Source organism: Zophobas morio, unplaced genomic scaffold, assembly GCF_036711695.1.
Source record: "Zophobas morio isolate AGI-343-1 ecotype UQ-CSIRO unplaced genomic scaffold, CSIRO_AGI_Zmor_V1 ptg000002l, whole genome shotgun sequence".
Taxonomy (NCBI): Eukaryota; Metazoa; Arthropoda; class Insecta; order Coleoptera; family Tenebrionidae; genus Zophobas; species Zophobas morio.
Window position 1 is genome coordinate 24885020 of NW_026972107.1, and position 20212 is coordinate 24905231.

Genomic DNA, 20212 nt, shown 5'->3' on the forward strand with positions numbered 1-20212 from the left:
AACATCAGTTTTCACGCATTTGAAAGGTAGAGTACTACTTTCATATCACTTCTGGTCACTAGATGGTGTTAATCTTCATATCTCTAAATAAATTAATAATAATAATTATTTTAAAACGATAATTAAATACATAATTCGTCGCCAGAATTTCGATTAATTTTTGCCTTTTCCCATATATCAATTGATTTTATGAATAGGTACTTGCTTTTTAAAAAGTGTTTTAATTGTTGATTATTTATAGGTAATAATTCTGTCACTTTGAAATTAAAATAACCACTAGATATGTGATTTTACATTCTAATCAATTTTGTTGCAATAACTCCAACAACTATAATTTATGAAATTCTTATTACAGATAGTACCAAAATTTGCAAGAACATATATTTTGAAATACTACATTGTTTCAAAATTTTAATAAACACAAATTTAATCAACCAATTATCATACTAGTTAATTCTGTTAAAAAGCATAATTGAGTAATAAACATTTTAATAATTTAAAATTTTTTGAATTTATTTGTTCATCCATGTATCACTAATGAATGCAAAACCAACAAGTCTACGTTTTAAAATTAAAACCCCTCCACACTTTTTTAATATAAAAAGAATCTTCACCACCCAGAAAGCATCATTTTGTGTTGGTTTCCATCGCTTACCATCATGAAATCCTTTTCGGTAAGTACTTTTTTAATTGTTTTTATTAGGTACATTATGCTTAAAAATCATTCTTGCAACAGGTAGCCGTCTTCTTGTTGGCAGTTGCTTGTCTTTACCAAGGCAGCAAGGCCGACTCAGCCGAAGCCAAGACCGTTGAGAAGCGTGGAGTCATTACTGGTCTCTACAAATCCATTGGCAGCTACGGCTACGGAGGCGGCTATGGATCAGGATCCAGCGGAATTGGACTCGGATCGGGTGGACTCGGAGGCGGCGCTGGGATTGGACTTGGCGGCGGTATTGGAGCTGGAGGCGCCGGAATTGGAATCGGAGGCGGCGGAATTGGTGGTGGATTTGGCGGAGCGGGAGGAGCTGGCGGTGCTGGTGGTGGCGCCACCGTTTCCACTGTCACCCAGACAGTACCAGTACCTGTAGCTCAGCCATACCCCGTTACCGTCACTAGACCAGTACCAGTTCCAGTACCACAGCCCTACGCCGTGGCTGTACCTCGCGCAGTGCCAGTACCAGTGCCAGTCCCCAACCCAGTCGTCGTCCCTAGACCAGTACCATACACAGTGACTCGCCAAGTACCAGTACCAGTCACCGTACCCATTCAAGTCCCAGTACCACAGCCCGTCGGAGTACCAGTTCCCCAACCTTACCCAGTCACCATCCCACAGCCCGTGCCAGTCAGAGTACCACAAACCCTCGTCGTCCCAGTGCCTCAGCCTGTTGTAGTTGGAGGAGCCGGCGGTGGATTGGGCGGCTTTGGAGGCATCGGGGGCGGCATCGGCGGCATCGGAGCCGGCATCGGCGGCATCGGAGCCGGCATTGGCGGCATCGGTGGTGGTTTCGGCGGCATCGGCGGCATTGGCGGTGGATTCGGAGGACTGGGTGGAGGTTATGGGCATGGAGCCAGCATATATGGTCACAAATATTAGTTAGTTCCGAAATCTTACAACCAGTTTAAATGCGATGGATATTTCAATAAATCAATATTATTATAATCTTTGTATTATTTAAATCAGAGTACTGAAAAAACCGATTATGCTAAGCCTAGATCCGCTAATAATTCTTCCACAGCATTGCATAATTTATTCCAAGACGGTGAGCCACATTCCGCATATGTAAACAGACGTTCCGCTAAGTCGCCTAAGCGTAAGATAATAATTAAGCACTTTTTAGAGAAGGGAAATGGCCCACAAAAATTAAACTAAAACTACAGTAAATGGAAAAATAATCATATTTACTATGAAGCCTTTCGACTCAACACGTTAATTAAAAAATAGTTTTCTGGAAAAACATCCGTAAATGTCTCCGAGTATTAAATGAGATCGAAAAACTTCGCACCACATTTAAAAAATAAATCCAAGTAAATAAACAGCCTGTCATTTTACTTTCAGATTTCTTAACAGTCTATGCATTTATTTTCATATTAGCTCTAAATAATTCATATTCGAATTACAAACAGCATTGTCTCCGTTTTTAAATAATTACATAATAATGCTTCAGTAACGAGATGATAGTAAATAGTATATTATGTAACACGGAATGTAAGTGCTACTTTTGTGGTCGAGAAATGAAATTTGGGAAATCGAGGGCCGCAGGGCCCGAGATTTTCTAAACATTTCGAGACCACAGAATACACTAACATTCCACGGTGCATACAGAATTTTTCGCCATATCTGAAGCAGGTAATTTTAAATAATATTTGACAAATCCTTCAAGAATAATTGCGCGATTGAACGAAAATAAGATTAAAATCAACAGAAATTTTGAAAATTTTCCATATTGTGCACCATACCATCGTCGACAATGGATATGGAAATAGCGGCGAATCTTGTTTGTACTTCGGTTATTCCGGAGAAATCAAAAAAGCAGGATATAATGGCTTACAAGACATTCAAGGAATAGTGTAACAACGGGGACATTTCAAGTACCGAAACAGATCTCCTGGCGTATTTTCTGCATTTAACAAAAAAAAATATCAGTGCCCAGCAAGTCTATGGTGCGAATATTCCATGCTACGATCAACTACCTTATTTGCTTAAATAAAGATATCGATATTTCTAATTATCCAAAATTAAAAGCATTCATAAAAAGTAAAAATACAGGATATCGTCCAAAGAAAAGTGAGGTGTTTACCAAAGCAGAAATTGTGGCATTCTTGACTGAAGTATCTGACCATACTTACCTGATGAAAAAGGTAGCTAATTAGAAACAATACGCTTTTGGTAGCTAATTAGAAACAATACGCTTTTTCTCGTATAATTATTTCTTTATTTTTGAATGTGGTCGCAATAGTGGGAATAGCGGCTGCATGCCGTAAATATGAATTGTGCAAAATGACGATAGATAATGTTAAAGACCAAAAAAACTTCTTACTTGTGAAAATACCGTATTCAAAAAACGAAGCTTTACAATTGTTAACAATGGCAATGAAAATTTCAGTTATCTAGATTTATTGAGAAAAAACATTAATCTTTCACCAAAAAACTGTGCAATTACAAGATTCTTTCTGCGATATCAAAATGGAAAATGTGTAAATCAACCTGTTGGTTAGAACATTTTTGCAATAATTCCTTCGGAGATAGCAAAATATATAGAACCTCAGCTACTCCTCTGGCTGACACAGGAGTGAACGTTCTTGAGTTACAAAGACACGGAGGGTGGCAGTCCACATCAGTTGCCGAATCATATGTAGCAGAATCCTTGGTGAATAAGATGGACATAGCCAGTAAAATTTTATACCACAAAACTCAAGACGTCAGTTTAGCTCATATATACATCAGAAAATTTTCCTAACGACATTGTGGAAAAAGAATTGGAAATAACAGGCATCAAGGATCTGAATAATAAAAACATTCCTTCAGTTTTAAATGTTAACCACATGTGGAATTGTACGTTCCATATTCCCATAAATAAAATGCTGTAAAATTTCAAAATTTTTATTGCTAGGTCTTCAAACCTTATTCACTTACAGTCCATTACTTACAAGCTTGTGGGCGTGTAAGTAATATTACAGCCCCGATGTAACCATAGAAACGGCACATTATTTGTAAACCCGACTTACTGTTTTTAAATTTCGGTTTAAAAAGGCCACTTACGTGAAAGGTATGGCGAAAAAATCATCAACACATTTGCCAATATAACATATTTCTTTATCCTATTTCCAGCCTGCCAGATTTTACGTCAGTTGCAGCAAATTTAGAAACGTTTTTTAAAATATAGGAAATTAATTCATCACAAAATAGTCGTCCTGATCTTCTACACAGATTATGTTTTCTTTGGTACCAAGACGACAGTCTCGTTCGTAAGATTTTATAGGAGGCTTAGCAAAACCAGGTTACAAACGGAAAACCGTTTAATAAGACTCTTCACTAGAATTCGTATTTTTCTTCTCGAAAATATTGTTACTTCTACACAGTGTTATACGAATTTAAAAACTGTGACGTGTTCGTATGAGTGATGTCGAATACAAAATCTTCCACACCTGATACAAGTTGAAGCACTCAACCGACGCAGTCTGTAACTATGGCTTTCTGCTATATCAAAGTACAACTAAATTAATACGGGATATATTTTTATAAACGATTATAGGGTCAAAGTAGGTCACGAAAACGTGCCGTCTCTCAGTTTTAAACTTTACTAAATGCCTAAGGACGCCCGACCAACACCACACGCATCTATGTAACTGGTTGCCTAAATACTTCATTTCTGATTAAAAAATAAAACTAATTCCTTATAATACAAAGAAACAAATTTAATGCGGTTAAACATCACAGTACAGGTTGAAAATATTAACCATTTTGTTCAAGGCACATGTTCACTCTCTTTTTAATTTCAAAAATGTTCTGTAATCCTTTCGTCAATACCCATTGTTCAATTTCATGTTGCAATAGGAGCTTCTGACTGTTGAGGAAATTTTGTCAAAGATGTTTGCGGATTCTGCTCAAGTCGTCTCAAATCGTCAACAATTTCCTATGATACTGAAAGTCTTCCAGGAGATTTCTTGAAATCACGGTATTTGACCAGTGTCTTGTTCCACAGAATAAACCATTTTCACGGTCTTAGTTTCCTAGCACAAAGACTATATTTTCGTACGCAAGCCCCCAAGAGTTATGAAAACGATTATTTTCTTGTTTTGAGCTTGGATCAAGGAGTATAACACGCGATAATAATTTACACGCGAAAAAAGTTAAATCAATAAAAACGATGACTTTAAATGACAGGTTGCAAATGATATTAATGACAAATGATGACTGTCATAATGAGGCATAATTTCAGTGAAGCGGGATTTTTGAAATCCATAGCCAACTACTCCTTTAGAATCACTTGTAAAAACCCTGTATAAATACATATAAAGAAAGGAAAATTGGAGAATACCAAAAAATGTTCATAACTATATTCCAAAAGACAAGAAAAATTTAGCCCGACTGACAAGTTTGGTGAAAATAAAATAGATAGAAATCTAATTAATCCTTGTAATACCGAAGAAAAAAAAAAAAACTGAGAAGAAAAGTGAAAAATGACAACATATATCTACGTTGAAAAGTCAATAAAATTTCAAATACATTTTTTGGAAGACAATTGGTATTGTAAAAATAATCATCTACACTTTTAAATTATTATTTAGAATTTTCTAAATACTTACTTGTATTGTCACAGTGACCGGCAGAAAAATCCGAGCACCCTGAAATAATTGCACTGTTTGTTACTTTCTTAAATTAAATTAAATTGTATATTTATTTGTCTCTTTTTTTAGCTAATTTGCATATCCTGTGTCAACAAAGAATGGTTCTTTAATAAAATAACAATCAATAGTCAAATTAATTTTTTTTGGAGTAGTTTTGACAAATATTTCTGTTACGAAAAACGTAAAACGTAGTTTCAACCGTACTCTGCTCTTAGAGAGTCTACATTTTCAAAACTATGTTATTTTTGACTAAAAGAAAAAGAGAAAAGTTTTTTTTGTTCAAAGCTACAGCTTAGTAAAAAGATTTATACTTACAACTAAATCGGTTAAGATGTTTTTCATTCCCAGAGCTATCGTGCATTTTTTGTTTGTTCTAATTTCATTAATAAGTTCAGATTTAAAAGGAAAAACATTTATTACTAATTCAAATTAAATTAACATTATTTCCAAATTTAACTAGTATTCAAAATGAAGCTCTTTTATTTATTACTGCTAATAGAGACAATTAATTAAGAAATTAATTAACCCATAATTAATATTCACTGATTTTGCCTTATCAAAACTTAATGATTTAAAAAAGGAAAAAAACAAATTATGAACTATTTTTAGTTGTGTTACGTGTTGAAGAAATAAGTAAAAATATAAACATTTTTATTCTCATTTAATATCAAACATTAAAAATCTGTACTATCAAAAATATATCACACTACAATTATTCAATAAATGCATTCCCATTAAGTTTTATTTCCCTACATTATAAAACTGTTGTTGTTGAAAGCCACAAATGATTTTCTTTCATAATTGTTTTAATTCGAGAAATATTTTGGAAACTCATTCGTTTATGTCATTTGCTACTAGTTTTACAAGCTAAGATTATGAAAACTTATAAAAAAATTGAAAAATGAAAACACTAACAGACACGTTAATTAAGAGAATAAGTAAATGCTTTTTACTTCCCGAGCGTAAGCAAAGGAAGTATTGTAATCGAGTCCGTCGGCCGACTCTCTACTTTTACGTTTTCTCGATCTTTCATGACCCCTAGAAGACGAAGAAATAGGTCTCCCATTTCCGTCTGTCTGTCCGTCTGTCCGTCCGTCTGTCCGTCTGTCCGTCTGTTGTCCCGGATTTTATTAGACAGATAATCTCCGAAAGTACTCGACCGATTGTTGTGAAATTTTGTACTTATATTAAGAATATCATGTAGATGGTAAAACGCTAACCAAAATTTGTCTAATCATCCCCACCACTAATGCGATGACGTCACTTCAAAATTGTACATAGTAAATGGGTTTTCAATTGTATAAAATAACATAGTCCTACACATGTAGTTTACAACTCTGAATCGACTTTTCACCCGAAACGTCCAGATTTTTGGAAAAAAAATCAAAATTATAAAACAACATTTTGAAATTTAATTTTTAATCTGCTAACCAGAATGCTTTGAAATGTTGCAGATGTTTTAAGGCTATAAAGAGCATCATAAATCTTTAGTCAAAAAATATTTGCTTATCCCCTCCAAAAACTTGATGACGTAAGCTCAAAAGTTTGTGGAATAAATCATATCTAAAATGTACAAAATATGATGAGTCTGTACTTGTGATCTATCACTCCATTCATATTTTTTGGATTTGCATATACAGGGTGACTCAAAAAAATTAATGAATGCGTAAATATATTTTATTGATTTAATCAGGAACTACAAAACCGAATGCTCTGAAATCTTGCAGATGTTTTAAGGTCATAAAGAGCATAATAAATGTTTAGTCAAAATATATTTGCTTATCCCCTCCAAAAACTTGATGACATCAGCTCAAAAGTTTGTGGAATAAATCATATCTAAAATGTACAAAATATGATGAGCCTGTACTTGTGATCTATCACTCCATTCATATTTTTTGGATTTGCATATACAGGGTGACTCAAAAAAATTAATGAATGCGTAAATATATTTTATTGATTTAATCAGGAACTACAAAACCGAATGCTCTGAAATCTTGCAGATGTTTTAAGATCATAAAGAGCATAATAAATGTTTAGTCAAAATATATTTGCTTATCCCCTCCAAAAACTTGATGACGTCAGCTCGAAAGTTTGCCGAATAAATCATATCTAAAATGTAGAAAATATGTTGGGCCTGTACTTGTCATTTATCACTCCATTCATATTTTTTGGATTTGCATATACAGAGTGACTCAAAAAAATTAATGAATGCGTAAATATATTTTATTGATTTAATCAGGAACTACAAAACGGAATGCTCTGACATCTTGCAGATGTTTTAAGGTTATAAAGAGCATAATAAATGTTTAGTCAAAATATATTTGCTTATCCCCTCCAAAAACTTGATGACGTCAACTCAAAAATTTGCCGAATAAATCGTATCTAAAATGTACAAAATATGATGAGTCTGTACTTGTGATCTATCACTCCATTCATATTTTTTGGATCTGAATGTACAGGGTGACTCAAAAAAATTAATGAATGCGTAAATTTATTTTATTGATTTACTCAGGAACTACAAAACCGAATTCTTTGAAATCCACTGCGAAAAAAAAACATAATAGGCATACAGTCGTCACGTTTCCGACAGCGAGGGAAGTGCTGTCTAAACTCTGTAGACCAATTTTTTTTCGAATATTATTATACAATCAAAAACGGTATATGATACAATATTTGAAAAAGTTGTACTATTTTGTGGCTAACGAAACACTTTTTTTAATATTTTTTATTTTTTAAATATATTTGTTGTTAACTTTATATTTAGTGACAAAGAATTGAGCCATACCGACATTTGAAATGTACGTCGTGAACATCCAAATACATTACAAAGTTCAGCACATATTAATTTTTTCTAAATTTGAAAATATTGATTGTTTAGTTTAGCTTATTTCTTTCAGGTGTAAAAATCCACATAAAGTAAGTTATACCAAACACAAGATCTATTAAAATTGCAGTTTAACTATCCTTATCATTTAAACAAACAACAAAGTATGAAGAAAATTATCGTGATATGCTTGATTTATACCTACGTATAACGTGGAAGCGGTGATGACGTTATTACAGTTGTTCCAGAAATCAAAAAGAAATTATAAAGAATAATCGAAAAAATGAAACATTCCTGACATTTTTACTTCCCGAGCGTAAGCGAAGTCCGTCGGCCGACTCTCTACTTTTACATTTTCTCGATCTTTCATGACCCCTAGACGACGAAGAAATAGGTCTCCCGTTCCGTCCGTTTGTCCGTCTGTCCGTCTGTCTGCCGTCCCGGATTTTTATTAGACACATAATCTCCGAAAGTACTGGACCGATTGTTGCGAAATTTTGTACTTATGTTAGGAATATCATGTAGATGATAAAACGCTAACCAAAATTTGTCTAATCATCCCCACCACTGATGCGATGACGTCACTTCAAAATTGTACATATCAAATAGGTTTTAAATTTTATAAAATAACATAGTCCTACACATGTAGTTTATGACTCCGAATTGAGTTTTTACTCGAAACGTCCAGATTTTTTGAAAAAAAATCAAAATTATAAAACAACATTTTCCAATTTAATTTTGAATCTGCTAAATCGAATTCTTTGAAATCTTGCAGATGTTTTAAGGTTATAAAGTGCATAATAAATTTTTAGTCAAAATATGTTTGCTTATCCCCTCCAAAAAATTGATGACGTCAAGTCAAAAGATTGCCGAATAAATTATATCTAAAATGTACAAAATATGATGAGTCTGTACTTGTAATTTATCATTCCATTCACATTTTTTGGATTTGCATATACAGGGTGAGTCAAAAAAAATATCATTGCATATCAGGAGCGAGGGAAGTTCTGTCGAAACAACTTTAGACCAATTTTTTGTTGTTAATTAAGTGATTTTAAAAATAAAATAACTGTGACTGAAGTACGTACAAGAAATACAACAGCTCAAAGTATCAGCTAAAATTGGTTCAATATTTTGCGAATATAAATAAACCATTTCCGCAACAATCAATAAATTAAATTCCTCCATACATTTTAGATTTTCTTTTTTAGTCACTGTAAAACAAAAAACACAAAATACTTTTCAGAGTACCCGGCATGTGTCAAGTTAATAGAGAATACGTGAATAATTGAAGCGCATGTAATATAATACTTTTTGAAAGAAACGGCCACACAGATATACTTAGCCTTTTATCAAGTTTCCAGAGTAACCACTTCCATAGTTTCGGAGATTATATGTACAATAAAATTAGTGACAAAGAGAAGGGAATACAAAATCTGCACAAGACATCATTAAAACAAAATAATTTAATAAAAAAACTTCTGTTTTTGGTAACTTAATGCAATTACACAACAAAATATATAAAACAACTCTGAAAATTCACCCTTCTTGCCGTTTGAGACAGCACAATGAAAAAACAAAATACCGATTCATCATCCTGTAATTGAATGTTTATTGTCAAGATTACGTTAACCAAATTCTCAATTTTCTTCGTAGATAAAAATGTAATTATGTACGTAAAAATCTCTTCACAATCACATTTTCTCCCATCTAAACCTTTTATGGCCATTTTTGTTGTGTCTGTGAAGTTGGAGCTTTTTTTTGCTTAAAATTTTTGCGCGAACTTATGAAAAATCTCTATTTTCTTTGTGGTGTGTTAGATACAATAGTAGAGCATGTCCAGTTCACCTGATTATTAAGTCGAATAGCGCACAAAAGATGACATTTTGTTATTAAGTATAATTATATAATGTAATTAACATTTTTGTTAAATGAATCATGTGTTCAAAATACTGTACTATTTTTATTATCAACTCTCAAAGTATGCACTAGATATTTATTAGTTTTAGTAAAAATTACGAGTATGTTACGTAAACTCATACCAATATATTTTCTAAACGAGTACGTTGATATTTTTTACTATTCAAAAACAAACAAATCCTCATGTTGTCGACTTTTGAATTGTTATCTAAGAATACACAAAAAGAGGTTATAGGAATGATTTGTTATTGAGTAACAAGGCTTCCCTCGCCAGTATTACTAAAAAAAAAGCAATTGACATAATGTGGGCTCAATAGAAAAGATCGACCTAAAATTGTAACACTTCCGCGAATAATAATTAACAATCTGACAAACAGTGCTTATCACTTTTTGCATGCATTAATTAAAAAATTAAATGCTTGCTCCAATAAACAGTTTTGGAAAAACCCACATTCAAATGTTTAATTGTTCATAATCTAAATTTCTTATGAGATGTAAGTAAAATGTGCTGCACGTGGATAAACAAGTAATTGGCGGTACAATTAATTATGGCTGAAATAATTACGTTAAACCGTCTGTTTTTTTTTTAACAATCAGCAAAATTGTACTGGCGTTCATTACCTTGGTCAACCAAAATTAACGTTGTGCCACATAATTACAGAAAATTAATCCAAACAACGATTAATTATGCGTTATAACAAGATCATTTTTACGCGTCTCATCGTTGTCCTATTTTCTCAGTTCTGGTGAATCTGTTATTAAGACAAATTTAATATTATGCCCCTTAATAAAATTACAGTAATAACCAAGCCTGAAATTAAACGTAGTAAGTTATCATGTCCGAACGATTCAATCTACTAACACTTCGTATGTTCGTGAATGTATAGAGTAGATTCCCCCAGTGAAAGTAATTTTGGCAAATGGATGGCATCGCCATAGGCCCTCTCTACCACAAGAGCTATAAAAAGACTGCATCGAAAGGGTAAGGCATCACTTTTCACTTGCTTCTTGAACACAACTAAACATACAATGAAGCACATTATTGTAAGTAAAACAATTAAAAATGAATTAACGAACACAATGACATTGAATTTATTCTTCAGGTGGCATCACTGTTATTAGCAGTCGCTTGCATTGTTCAAGGAGGCGAGGCTGATAAGAAAACGAATGCAAAAAGAACAATCAGCAGCGGAATTAGTGGTGGGGGATCTGAAAAAACCGTGGGCGCCAGCATTTCCATTGGTGGAGGCCATCAGTCTGGGGGCGGCAATGCCCTTGGAGGAGGTCAGCAATTAGCAAGCAACGGTATTGGAGGCGGTCACCAGTTAGGAGGTAGCAGCATTTCGTATGGAGGAAATCAACAAATTAAAGGTGGTAGCATTTCTCAACTGGGAGGAAGTGATATTTCCATCGGGCATGGGTTACAAGCCGGTGGTAGTTCCCTTGGAGGAAGTCAACAACAATTCAAAGGTGGCAGCATTTCTCAACTGGGAGGTCATCAGTTTAGCAGCAGCATTCAGCTAGAAGGAGGGTTCCAACCCATTATCAGTGGTCACCAATCTGGCGGAAGTGTTGCTTTGGGAGGAGGGTACGGTGGAAGTCAGGACATTGGTAGTCAATATGGTTACGGAGGAGGAATCGGCGGTGGCTCAGGAGGCGGTTTCGAAGGTGGCATCGGAGGCGGCTTCGGAGGCGGCATCGGAGGCGGCATTGGAGGAGGTATTGGAGGAGGCATTGGAGGAGGTATTGGAGGAGGCATTGGAGGAGGCATTGGAGCAGGCATTGGAGGTGGTGCTACCGTCAGCACCGTAACCCGAACCGTTCAAGTTCCCGTACCACAACCTTACCCAGTCACATTCACACGACAAGTGCCTGTACCTGTTGCACAACCTGTAGCTGTCCCAGTACCACGCCCAGTTCAGGTACCCGTACCAGTACCAAGACCTGTCGTTGTGCCAAGGCCTGTACCCGTAACAGTTACACGTCGAGTACCATACCCAGTTCAAGTCCCAGTTCAAGTACCATTTCCACAGCCCGTGGGTGTACCTGTTCCACAACCAGTTCCAGTTACTGTGCCACAACCTGTTCCAGTTCCAGTGCGTCAAACTATTGTGGTTCCTGTACCACAGTATGTCTCAGCCGGGGGTGGTAATGGAGGAGCTGGAGCCGGTCTAGGCGGAGATGGCAGCGGAATTTCCGGCTTAGCTTTTGGCGGTGGAAATGCTTACGGAGGTTCTCTTAGTTTGGGAGGAGGTTCCGGACATGGGTCGATCACCTTACAACCAATTTCGGGTGCACAGTACGGTTCCATAAGTAGTGGAGGAAAATCTATCGACCTGTCTGGAGGACAATTAGGTTCATATGGATCTCTACAATCTAGTGGTGTAGAAGGAAAATCAATTGATCTATCTCGAATTTCGTCAGGAGGTTACGGCAGTTCAGAAGGTTACGGTAATTCATTGCCTTTATCTTCTGGAAGTGGTGGTAGTAAATATATTTCCCTGTATGGAGACGTAAGCTCCTCGTCATCTGGCCTAGAAAATGGTGGCGGCAAATTAATTCAACTCTCGGGCATTTCATCGGGTGGATATGGAGGTTATTCGTCTTTAGGTTTGGAAGGCGCTGGAGGAAAGTCAATTCAGTATTCTAGTCTTTCATCTGGATCATCTGGTTTGGAAAATGGAGGAGGAAAATCATTCCAACTTGGTATTTCATCCGGTGGATACGAAAGTGCGTCCGTAGGTCTGCAAAGTGGCCCAGCTAAATCTATCGATCTGAGCGGAATTTCCTCTGGAGCAAGTTCAAAATACTAAACAACAAAAATACTACCTGCTTGTCATAACGTCATCGTCACCCACTCACAAATTTAAGCTGTGATAACTCATTTTAACTTTGTTAACGCTACCTTCTTTATACTTGTAAAAAATAACACAAATATATTTTATATAAAAATTAAATGGTATTTAATTTAAATTTAATTTTTTTTTATTAATTCACAGAACAAAATTACTGATATGCTTCAATAACCCTGGATCCAGTAAAATTTGAATTTAATTAGAACAATTGTTTCACGATGGAGAGAGTAAAATTACTTTCACAGAAAGAATCATTTAAATTATAAACAACAAAAACTGCGTGTAAACATGAAAGAATAAATAAGTAAGAAGACATTAAATTTACTTTCGTATGAAATCATGCAGTCACATTTCTTTGGGTGAACTCAACAAGTTTGTGAGAACACCGAACTGGACGCTTGTAGAGATTGCAATCATTTTGTCCAGATTAGTCCACAATGAAGAAAATTACCTCAGATACTCTCTAATGATAAATGTACATCGTCCGCGAAAGTCTTCAGTATTACATTTCAACTAAAAATTCAAGGCGATTGATTCACTTTATTTGAAAATAATAAATACATTTTTATAAATAATTATTACTATTTAATATCACACAAAAGGCACACTTTTCAAACCTTAGTCTATCTTAACAATTTAAAATATTTGAAATCTATTATCACACATTGTTAAATTTTCTAAATTACCACACTTTACACTTCGTCCCGCCAGGATTCATTTTACTTCCGGCAGGACATCGGAATGCTTTCGCAAATTCCCGAGAATTTTGTAACGTTCCAATCACTCTTATTTTCTGAGGTGAGTGCACGTCAGTCTCGATGTCCTTCTCTATTTCGTCGAGAGTGATAGTTTGACACCAAATCTGCACGCAAGTTTTAAAACACAAAAACCAGATCATCTAATACTTACACTTCCAAAGGCCACAAAAAATAATTGATCATTTGTAAAATTTTGGAATCCTGGTAGCTTTGGTTCAGAGCCGTGTATTTTCAAATAACGGTGATAGGCCCTATATGCATGATTAACCCCACCGTTATCAGCCAAATTTTCTCCTAACGTTTTCTCTCCTTGTACCTAAAATTGTATCAATTAGTAGACAAAAATTAAAATTCAATCCACAAAAGATTACGTGATTGCTGATGCCTGCGAAAGTATAATTATCATACTGTTTAATAAAACATTTGGTTTTTTCCTCGAATGTTTCTATGGTTGAGTTAGTCCACCATTTTTTATAGTTTCCAAATTTATCGTACTTTCTTCCTAAAAACAAAATTATATTAGTATTTTTTCGTGTTTATTTTCATGTTTTGATTTTTTTAACCCACCGGTATTGTCAAAGCCATGAGTCAGTTCATGTCCGAGAATAGATCCTATAGCACCATAATTCAAAACCCTACAAGATTAAAATTTGATCGTGTCTTAAACAACAGCTTAAACTATACAAAGAAAAATACCTAAATGTGAACTCCCCATACACAGTAAAAAACAAGAAAAGAAAAATAAAAGTATCATTATTATCATTATTTTAAAAATAGCCAAATAATAACCAATGTGATATAGAAAAATTAAAGAATATATAAAGCAAGATATAAAGCAATAATACGTAAAATAAAGTAACACACATTATTATTAGTAAGATCCACAGTATTCTAGCACAAATTGAATTTAAAATAATACGAAAAGAAAACTACAAATAAAAACTCACTCTAATCCCAAGTTATACGCCGGAAATGACAGTATTGCCATTGGAACATCTAAAACAGAAATTGTTACAATGATGATATCAAAAAAACGATTTCCATTTACTAATGCTATTATCTGGAAAGGAATTGTAAGCATTTACATCTGTGGGGTCAGTACTCCAATTCCTTTCATTTATTTTTCTCAGTTCTTCGAGTTTGCTTGGAACAAAAATCTTCACAAAACTCATCATGTTTTCTAAATATGTATCATTATATATGACGATCTGAAAGTTAAATTGCTAGCATAAATTTCTAATAAGCATGACTCATAACTTACACCTTGATAATAGATATCAAGAGCACCTTTGTCAAATAACCATTCAGGATAGCCTATAAAACTAATCATTTCTTTACTTTTTTCCAAAGTTGCTTGCTTCGTATCTCTATCCATCCAAGTTAAAGTGTTGACATGTGCGACAAAAGAATCTTTGATATTCGACAGCATTTCCTCCACCTGACAAAGAAACCATTAACGAATGTTAGAATGACTTGGAACATACCTTAGGCTTTGTTTTGTTGGAAAAAGTTTTATCAGCCAATCCATAACTAACCGCCATTCCCATAAATGTATTCACAAGAATACAACAATCTAACGATCTAAAATTAAAGATTTGATAAGAATAACAATATTAATTGACTAAAGTCATTTTACCTAGATCTTAAGACATTAGAGCCTACATAAAAGGGTGCAGTTTGTTTTAAAATATACTCCGCAATGTCTGAAGAAGTATTAAGTATCATGGCAAACACAGTAACCCACCACATATACAATTCGACATAAACATCCGACGTCGTCATGATATAGCTTATGACTTTTGGTAAGTAATCCTCATCCATTTCAGCTAAATATAAAAGATCTTTATCAAAATCAATTGTTACATTAACACCCTCAAATAAATAAGTTATGTACTTTTCCCATATTTGTGGATAAGTTTTCTTTGTATTGTCATTCAAAATCTCACTAATTTTATTTTGATGTTCTTTAATGTTTTCAAAATGCACTGTTTCATAGATATCAGTGTAGTTATTGATTAGTTCATCCATATGCAGGGTCATATTAATTAACACTTCTGTTGCTTGCTCAAGAACCTCTTCCTTCGGTTCTTCAGAGGTAACATTTTTAAAAAATGTGGTTAACACGAATTTGATAATGTTGGTATTTACTGTTTTTCTAAGTTCTGCATAATCAACTTCATTCTTTTTTCTTTTATCGGTTTTAAAAGGACTGCGATCAATATTACCATTAAAAATGAAAGGAAATTAACTAGACACTTACCTTGGAAGTGGACACGGCGTCACAGGAACTCCAATATACATCACATTTTCTGATCGATTATACATATTGGGCTGTACAAAGAAACCAATCAAAACATCCATGGCAAATGTTTTTTTTATTGTAGCTTCCGACTTTAACCAATCGAACTGAAAATCTTCTAATTCTTGATCTGTTTTTGTAAAAAGACTCGGGATGGTTGGTAAATCTACTTCTTTCAAATATTTATAAACAACCGATAATCCTAAATTATCCACAGATTCTGTAATAATAATACTAGATTGGGAGTTAACAATAGCGCTAGTGCACAACCTGTATCCATGCACGACTTATAAAAATTTCTAGCTTGTTTTACTGAAAATGGTTCATTATTGTCATCATCGTTTTCGGAATCTAAAAAATCTTCTGTAGCGATGAGAACCTCCTCCATAATAGTGGAGAAAGCTGAAAATGACGGAAACCATCCATGATTTGGGTGCTCTTTTGACCAACGCCCACAAGTATACTGGTAGAAATCATCACATGGATCTACACTAAAATCCATAGATAGGCGGAGATTTGCCGCAGAACGAAGACACTCTTCTGAAGTGCATAATCCGTTTTTACGGAACTTTGTGCAATCTAAAAGTTGTAAATATGAGAACTAAATCAGATCATATTAAATATTGACGGGAAAATCTTGATGGAAGTTTGATTACTCTAACGACATCTAATGGAAGCATTCAAATTATTGACGTTTCTGCAAATAATAGTGTAGTAAGTGAATACTTCAGTAAACACAGTAATTTTTCCTGTTATTTCTAACAAACGCTTTCCATAAAATAGAGAGATATTAATCTGTCTGTCACTGAATAACAAAAGTAAAAAGTTCTCGGTAAAATATTGATTAAAATTGATTATTATAACACTCAACTGGGAACGAAAATTTAATTTTTGGAATAATTTGATTTGTTTTGATGAAGTAACTTTCTAAAGATAGTTACAATGCGCTAATTAACCTTTATATTTTTAGTTATAATAATTAATATATTGTATTCACGTTGTCTTCGAAACTTTCATACTTTCAGGGATTCTAAGAACAGACAATGTCAAGGTTAACGATACGTCCAAATTCCATCAAAATTACCCCTTCGACTATTAAAAACCGTTGATTTTTTTACTACTTACACAATACTGCCAAAACAATAACGATGATCAAAAGCAGCAAAACCAGAATGGTTAGTATTGCCGTGAGTCTTTTGTAGAATTTTGTGGTCTTGAAACTGAAATTGCATTTCGAATAATCATACTATAACCAATAAGAAAGTGGTTCTTGCTATGATTTTCGTTGATGAAATTCAAATTTTTTTTATTAAAGATTAATTACAGTGATCTGATTTGATTTGTGGTATCAACCGAATATATGGTCTTAAAAACGATGTTTTCATTGCAGCATAAATTAACAAATATACGATATGCATGTGTATCAGTGCCTCTATAGGATTATCTTTATTTAATAGAAAACTAGCACAAAACAGTTATTTGTGTATCAAGGCCATAAAAGAGAACTCTTTCGGCCGATTTGAAATTTGAGGCCGAGGAGTAAACAAGGCCTACAAATCAGATGAGACCGAAAAAGCTCCTTTTGGCTGAGATACACACAAAAAAATAGTTGGTTATGCAAATGGTTTTAAGGTTAGAAAATCTTTGTTCGTTAGACGAAAAGTTCTGCCCATTTGATAAAAACCAAAGTGCTATTTTGCTTTTCTACTAAGAAAAAAAATTTGTACCATCATGTAACGATATTCAACAAAGGTGGCGCCTTTGGCTTTTCTGTTTAAAATAATGTTGGATATAAATGCAATCGAAGGACGCAAAAATAAGCTTTCAACATTTGAATACAAAAAATTGGGGGCAGTTTATTTCGGCAGAACTTTCCTCACTCCTAAAGTACAAGTCCAACCAATCGCGCTTCTTTGAAAAATTATAAAATTAGATTTTGCCAGTGAGTATAGAGTATAAATATATAGTCACTGATTTTGCGGTGTTTGTTAACCCCTATAATGTAAAATCCGGCAGCATAAATGACACTCCCGCAGCCCCTGCGCCATGGAGGCGCAAACTGCAATGGATTGTGCAAATTGCACAAGTACGAACAATGTAAAATATTTTTACAGCAGATAACTAACTGGAAAAAAGGTCTCCCAGTAATAATAACAAACTTTAACTTCAAGTGTTTGGCGGCAGAACGTCACGTAGAAATTTGTTTTATTATTATTAGTACTATTATTCTTATTAAATAAAGATGAGTGTATTCGCACCTTTTGGAGAAAATGGGGTGATTCGTTCTTAATTTTTTAATTTGATCAATAAAAAAATTGTTATGACGTCATTAATGTAGATAATACACAGCATGAGAGAAAAATATAGAAAATAAACGGCCAGGTTTGGCATCAAAAGACAACAAATCATCAACAATTTGTTTACCTAATTTTCTCAAAATTCTGCTAATTTATTAGTACTACACTATAATTCTAATTACCAAAACGGTGATAGGTACATATATTATCCCCATTAACATATTTAGTCCCATCATCCGAAAATTTTATTAAGAAAATCTTACTAACTACATTCATCATCGCATGATGCGTCTTATTTTTAACAAAAATTTCTCGTCGAAGAAATCTGTATGACAAAAAACCCTGACATACATTGGTCACGCTCCTGTGAACGAAGGAGATACCGATTAAACTCTTAGTCCAGTTGATGATTATGGATATTAGGGGTCTTTTGCTTTCTTTAGTACACTATGTGCGGTTTAAATTTATTATTTTCGACCTATATTAACTTCCACTAAATAATGAAATACAGTGAGAAACCACAGCACTGCAATTATTGAATCCATATATAACCTCAAACTAACGTTACCATAACTGTTTTAACAACGAAGGCTGAATATGACGTAAATTTCCTGCTGTTTCTTAGACCCAGTGCGTAAGCAGTACGAAAAAACAGTATACAAAAATATCCAAAAAACATAGTGGATTGATTTCATAAATTATTATTAAATTAGTTTTTGATTGATCAGTTGTGACCAAATGTAATATAAACAGAAAAAATATTTATAATTGAAATAAAATTTTAATTTTTTGATCTATATTTTAATTCACGACAGTAAGTAGTAGTAACCTACATTAATAAAAGTTGTATTAACAATGTATGGTTTTGTGTTATTTTTAGTTCGAAGGGGATAAGTAAAGTCATGGTATAAATATAAAGATCTAATCAAAATCACTAATTAGTGGTAATTTTCCTCAACGAAAATCCATTACTAAAAAATTCAAACTGTTACCATTACAACAAACTATCTGAATCAAATAATTGTTCTTCATTAATATTAATATAAAAGTAAGGCAACAACCGTAATTTCCGACATTGCAGGAAGTAATATTTTATCAAAAAGCGGTAATCTTTTTACTATATTTAGAAAATGGAACTAATGTATTACATCGTAAAATGGTAGTTTGTAGAACAGTAACAATTCAAATTTTTAAAAAAGTGCATCATAGGTAACTAGTGGTCTATAATTACATCGATTTCATCACAATTTACTTACAACTTAGATCTGGAATTTACCTCAACCAGATAATCATTATTTTGCCTTGACACGGACGGGTATCCTAGAAAAAGCAAAACATGAGCAAAGTGCAGTGCAAATAAACTTTTTGACTTCACATTTGGCGCCCAATTTGAAATTATTTATAATTCGGAACAACTTACTTGTTATAGCAAAAGGTTTGCCATTATCATCCGGTTGATATGCATAGTTATCCATGTCTGTTGTCCACAAAACTACTAAGGGTGGTTTTACTTGCCGCAACAAAGTGTGTCATGTTGTGCGCGAGAACTTTACTAGTAAACTACTCACCAGTTACTGTACCACCAATAGAGCAAATCGATGCTCTCTGAATATCGATTAAAAAACTTTTTAAACAATATAAATTATTTATAAAGTTATTGCTTCCTTTCTGCTACGCGTACACATTTATGCGAACGACAATGTTTTTAATTGCCGGCGTACAGGTGATTACCGTGATACATGACACATCAATCGTAAACTTATCGGCACGCAAATGAAGTTGTACTGTTTCAATGAAAAAAATAAAATCGTTACAAGTAGGCACTTATTTTTTAATTCTAGACAATATAATTACATAACCCAAGCAATTTCGTTGAGAGTGAAGATCTAAAATTAGGAAGGGATACATCA

General features: G+C 33.9%; 3 protein-coding genes across 3 annotated transcripts; 2 read left to right on the plus strand and 1 right to left on the minus strand.

Annotated features, from left to right (window-relative positions):
• The first annotated feature begins 624 nt into the window (after positions 1 to 624).
• On the plus strand, positions 625 to 1660 carry LOC135131335 (uncharacterized). The gene is made up of 2 exons (XM_064059013.1): positions 625 to 674; positions 737 to 1660. Exons 1-2 carry the CDS (start codon positions 660 to 662, stop codon positions 1592 to 1594), a joined length of 873 nt encoding a protein of 290 aa, XP_063915083.1. The 5' UTR covers positions 625 to 659; the 3' UTR covers positions 1595 to 1660.
• Positions 1661 to 11087: 9427 nt separating this feature from the next.
• LOC135131320 (uncharacterized) lies at positions 11088 to 13050 on the plus strand. The gene is made up of 2 exons (XM_064058992.1): positions 11088 to 11137; positions 11197 to 13050. The coding sequence occupies exons 1-2, from the start codon at positions 11123 to 11125 to the stop codon at positions 12904 to 12906; spliced, it is 1725 nt and encodes a 574-aa protein (XP_063915062.1). The 5' UTR covers positions 11088 to 11122; the 3' UTR covers positions 12907 to 13050.
• A 418-nt stretch (positions 13051 to 13468) lies between these two features.
• On the minus strand, positions 13469 to 19914 carry LOC135122767 (neprilysin-2-like). Its single transcript, XM_064047189.1, has 14 exons — positions 19723 to 19914; positions 19559 to 19622; positions 17131 to 17225; positions 16276 to 16584; positions 15967 to 16225; positions 15343 to 15915; positions 15191 to 15287; positions 14968 to 15144; positions 14755 to 14914; positions 14654 to 14702; positions 14274 to 14341; positions 14078 to 14208; positions 13858 to 14022; positions 13469 to 13810 (listed from the first exon to the last, which is right to left on the minus strand). Exons 1-14 carry the CDS (start codon positions 19775 to 19777, stop codon positions 13631 to 13633), a joined length of 2382 nt encoding a protein of 793 aa, XP_063903259.1. The 5' UTR covers positions 19778 to 19914; the 3' UTR covers positions 13469 to 13630.
• Positions 19915 to 20212: the final 298 nt, after the last annotated feature.

Bases quoted from the DNA above. Each gene is read 5' to 3' on its own strand.
- LOC135122767 (XM_064047189.1), bottom strand. From the start codon at position 19,777: ATGGATAACTATGCATATCAACCGGATGATAATGGCAAACCTTTTGCT. The intron at 19,623-19,722 runs GTAAGTTGTTCC...TGCTTTTTCTAG, and splicing joins CAAACCTTTTGCTATAACAA to GATACCCGTCCGTGTCAAGG. The intron at 13,811-13,857 runs GTAAGTATTAGA...ACTTGCGTGCAG, and splicing joins TTTTTGTGGCCTTTGGAAGT to ATTTGGTGTCAAACTATCAC.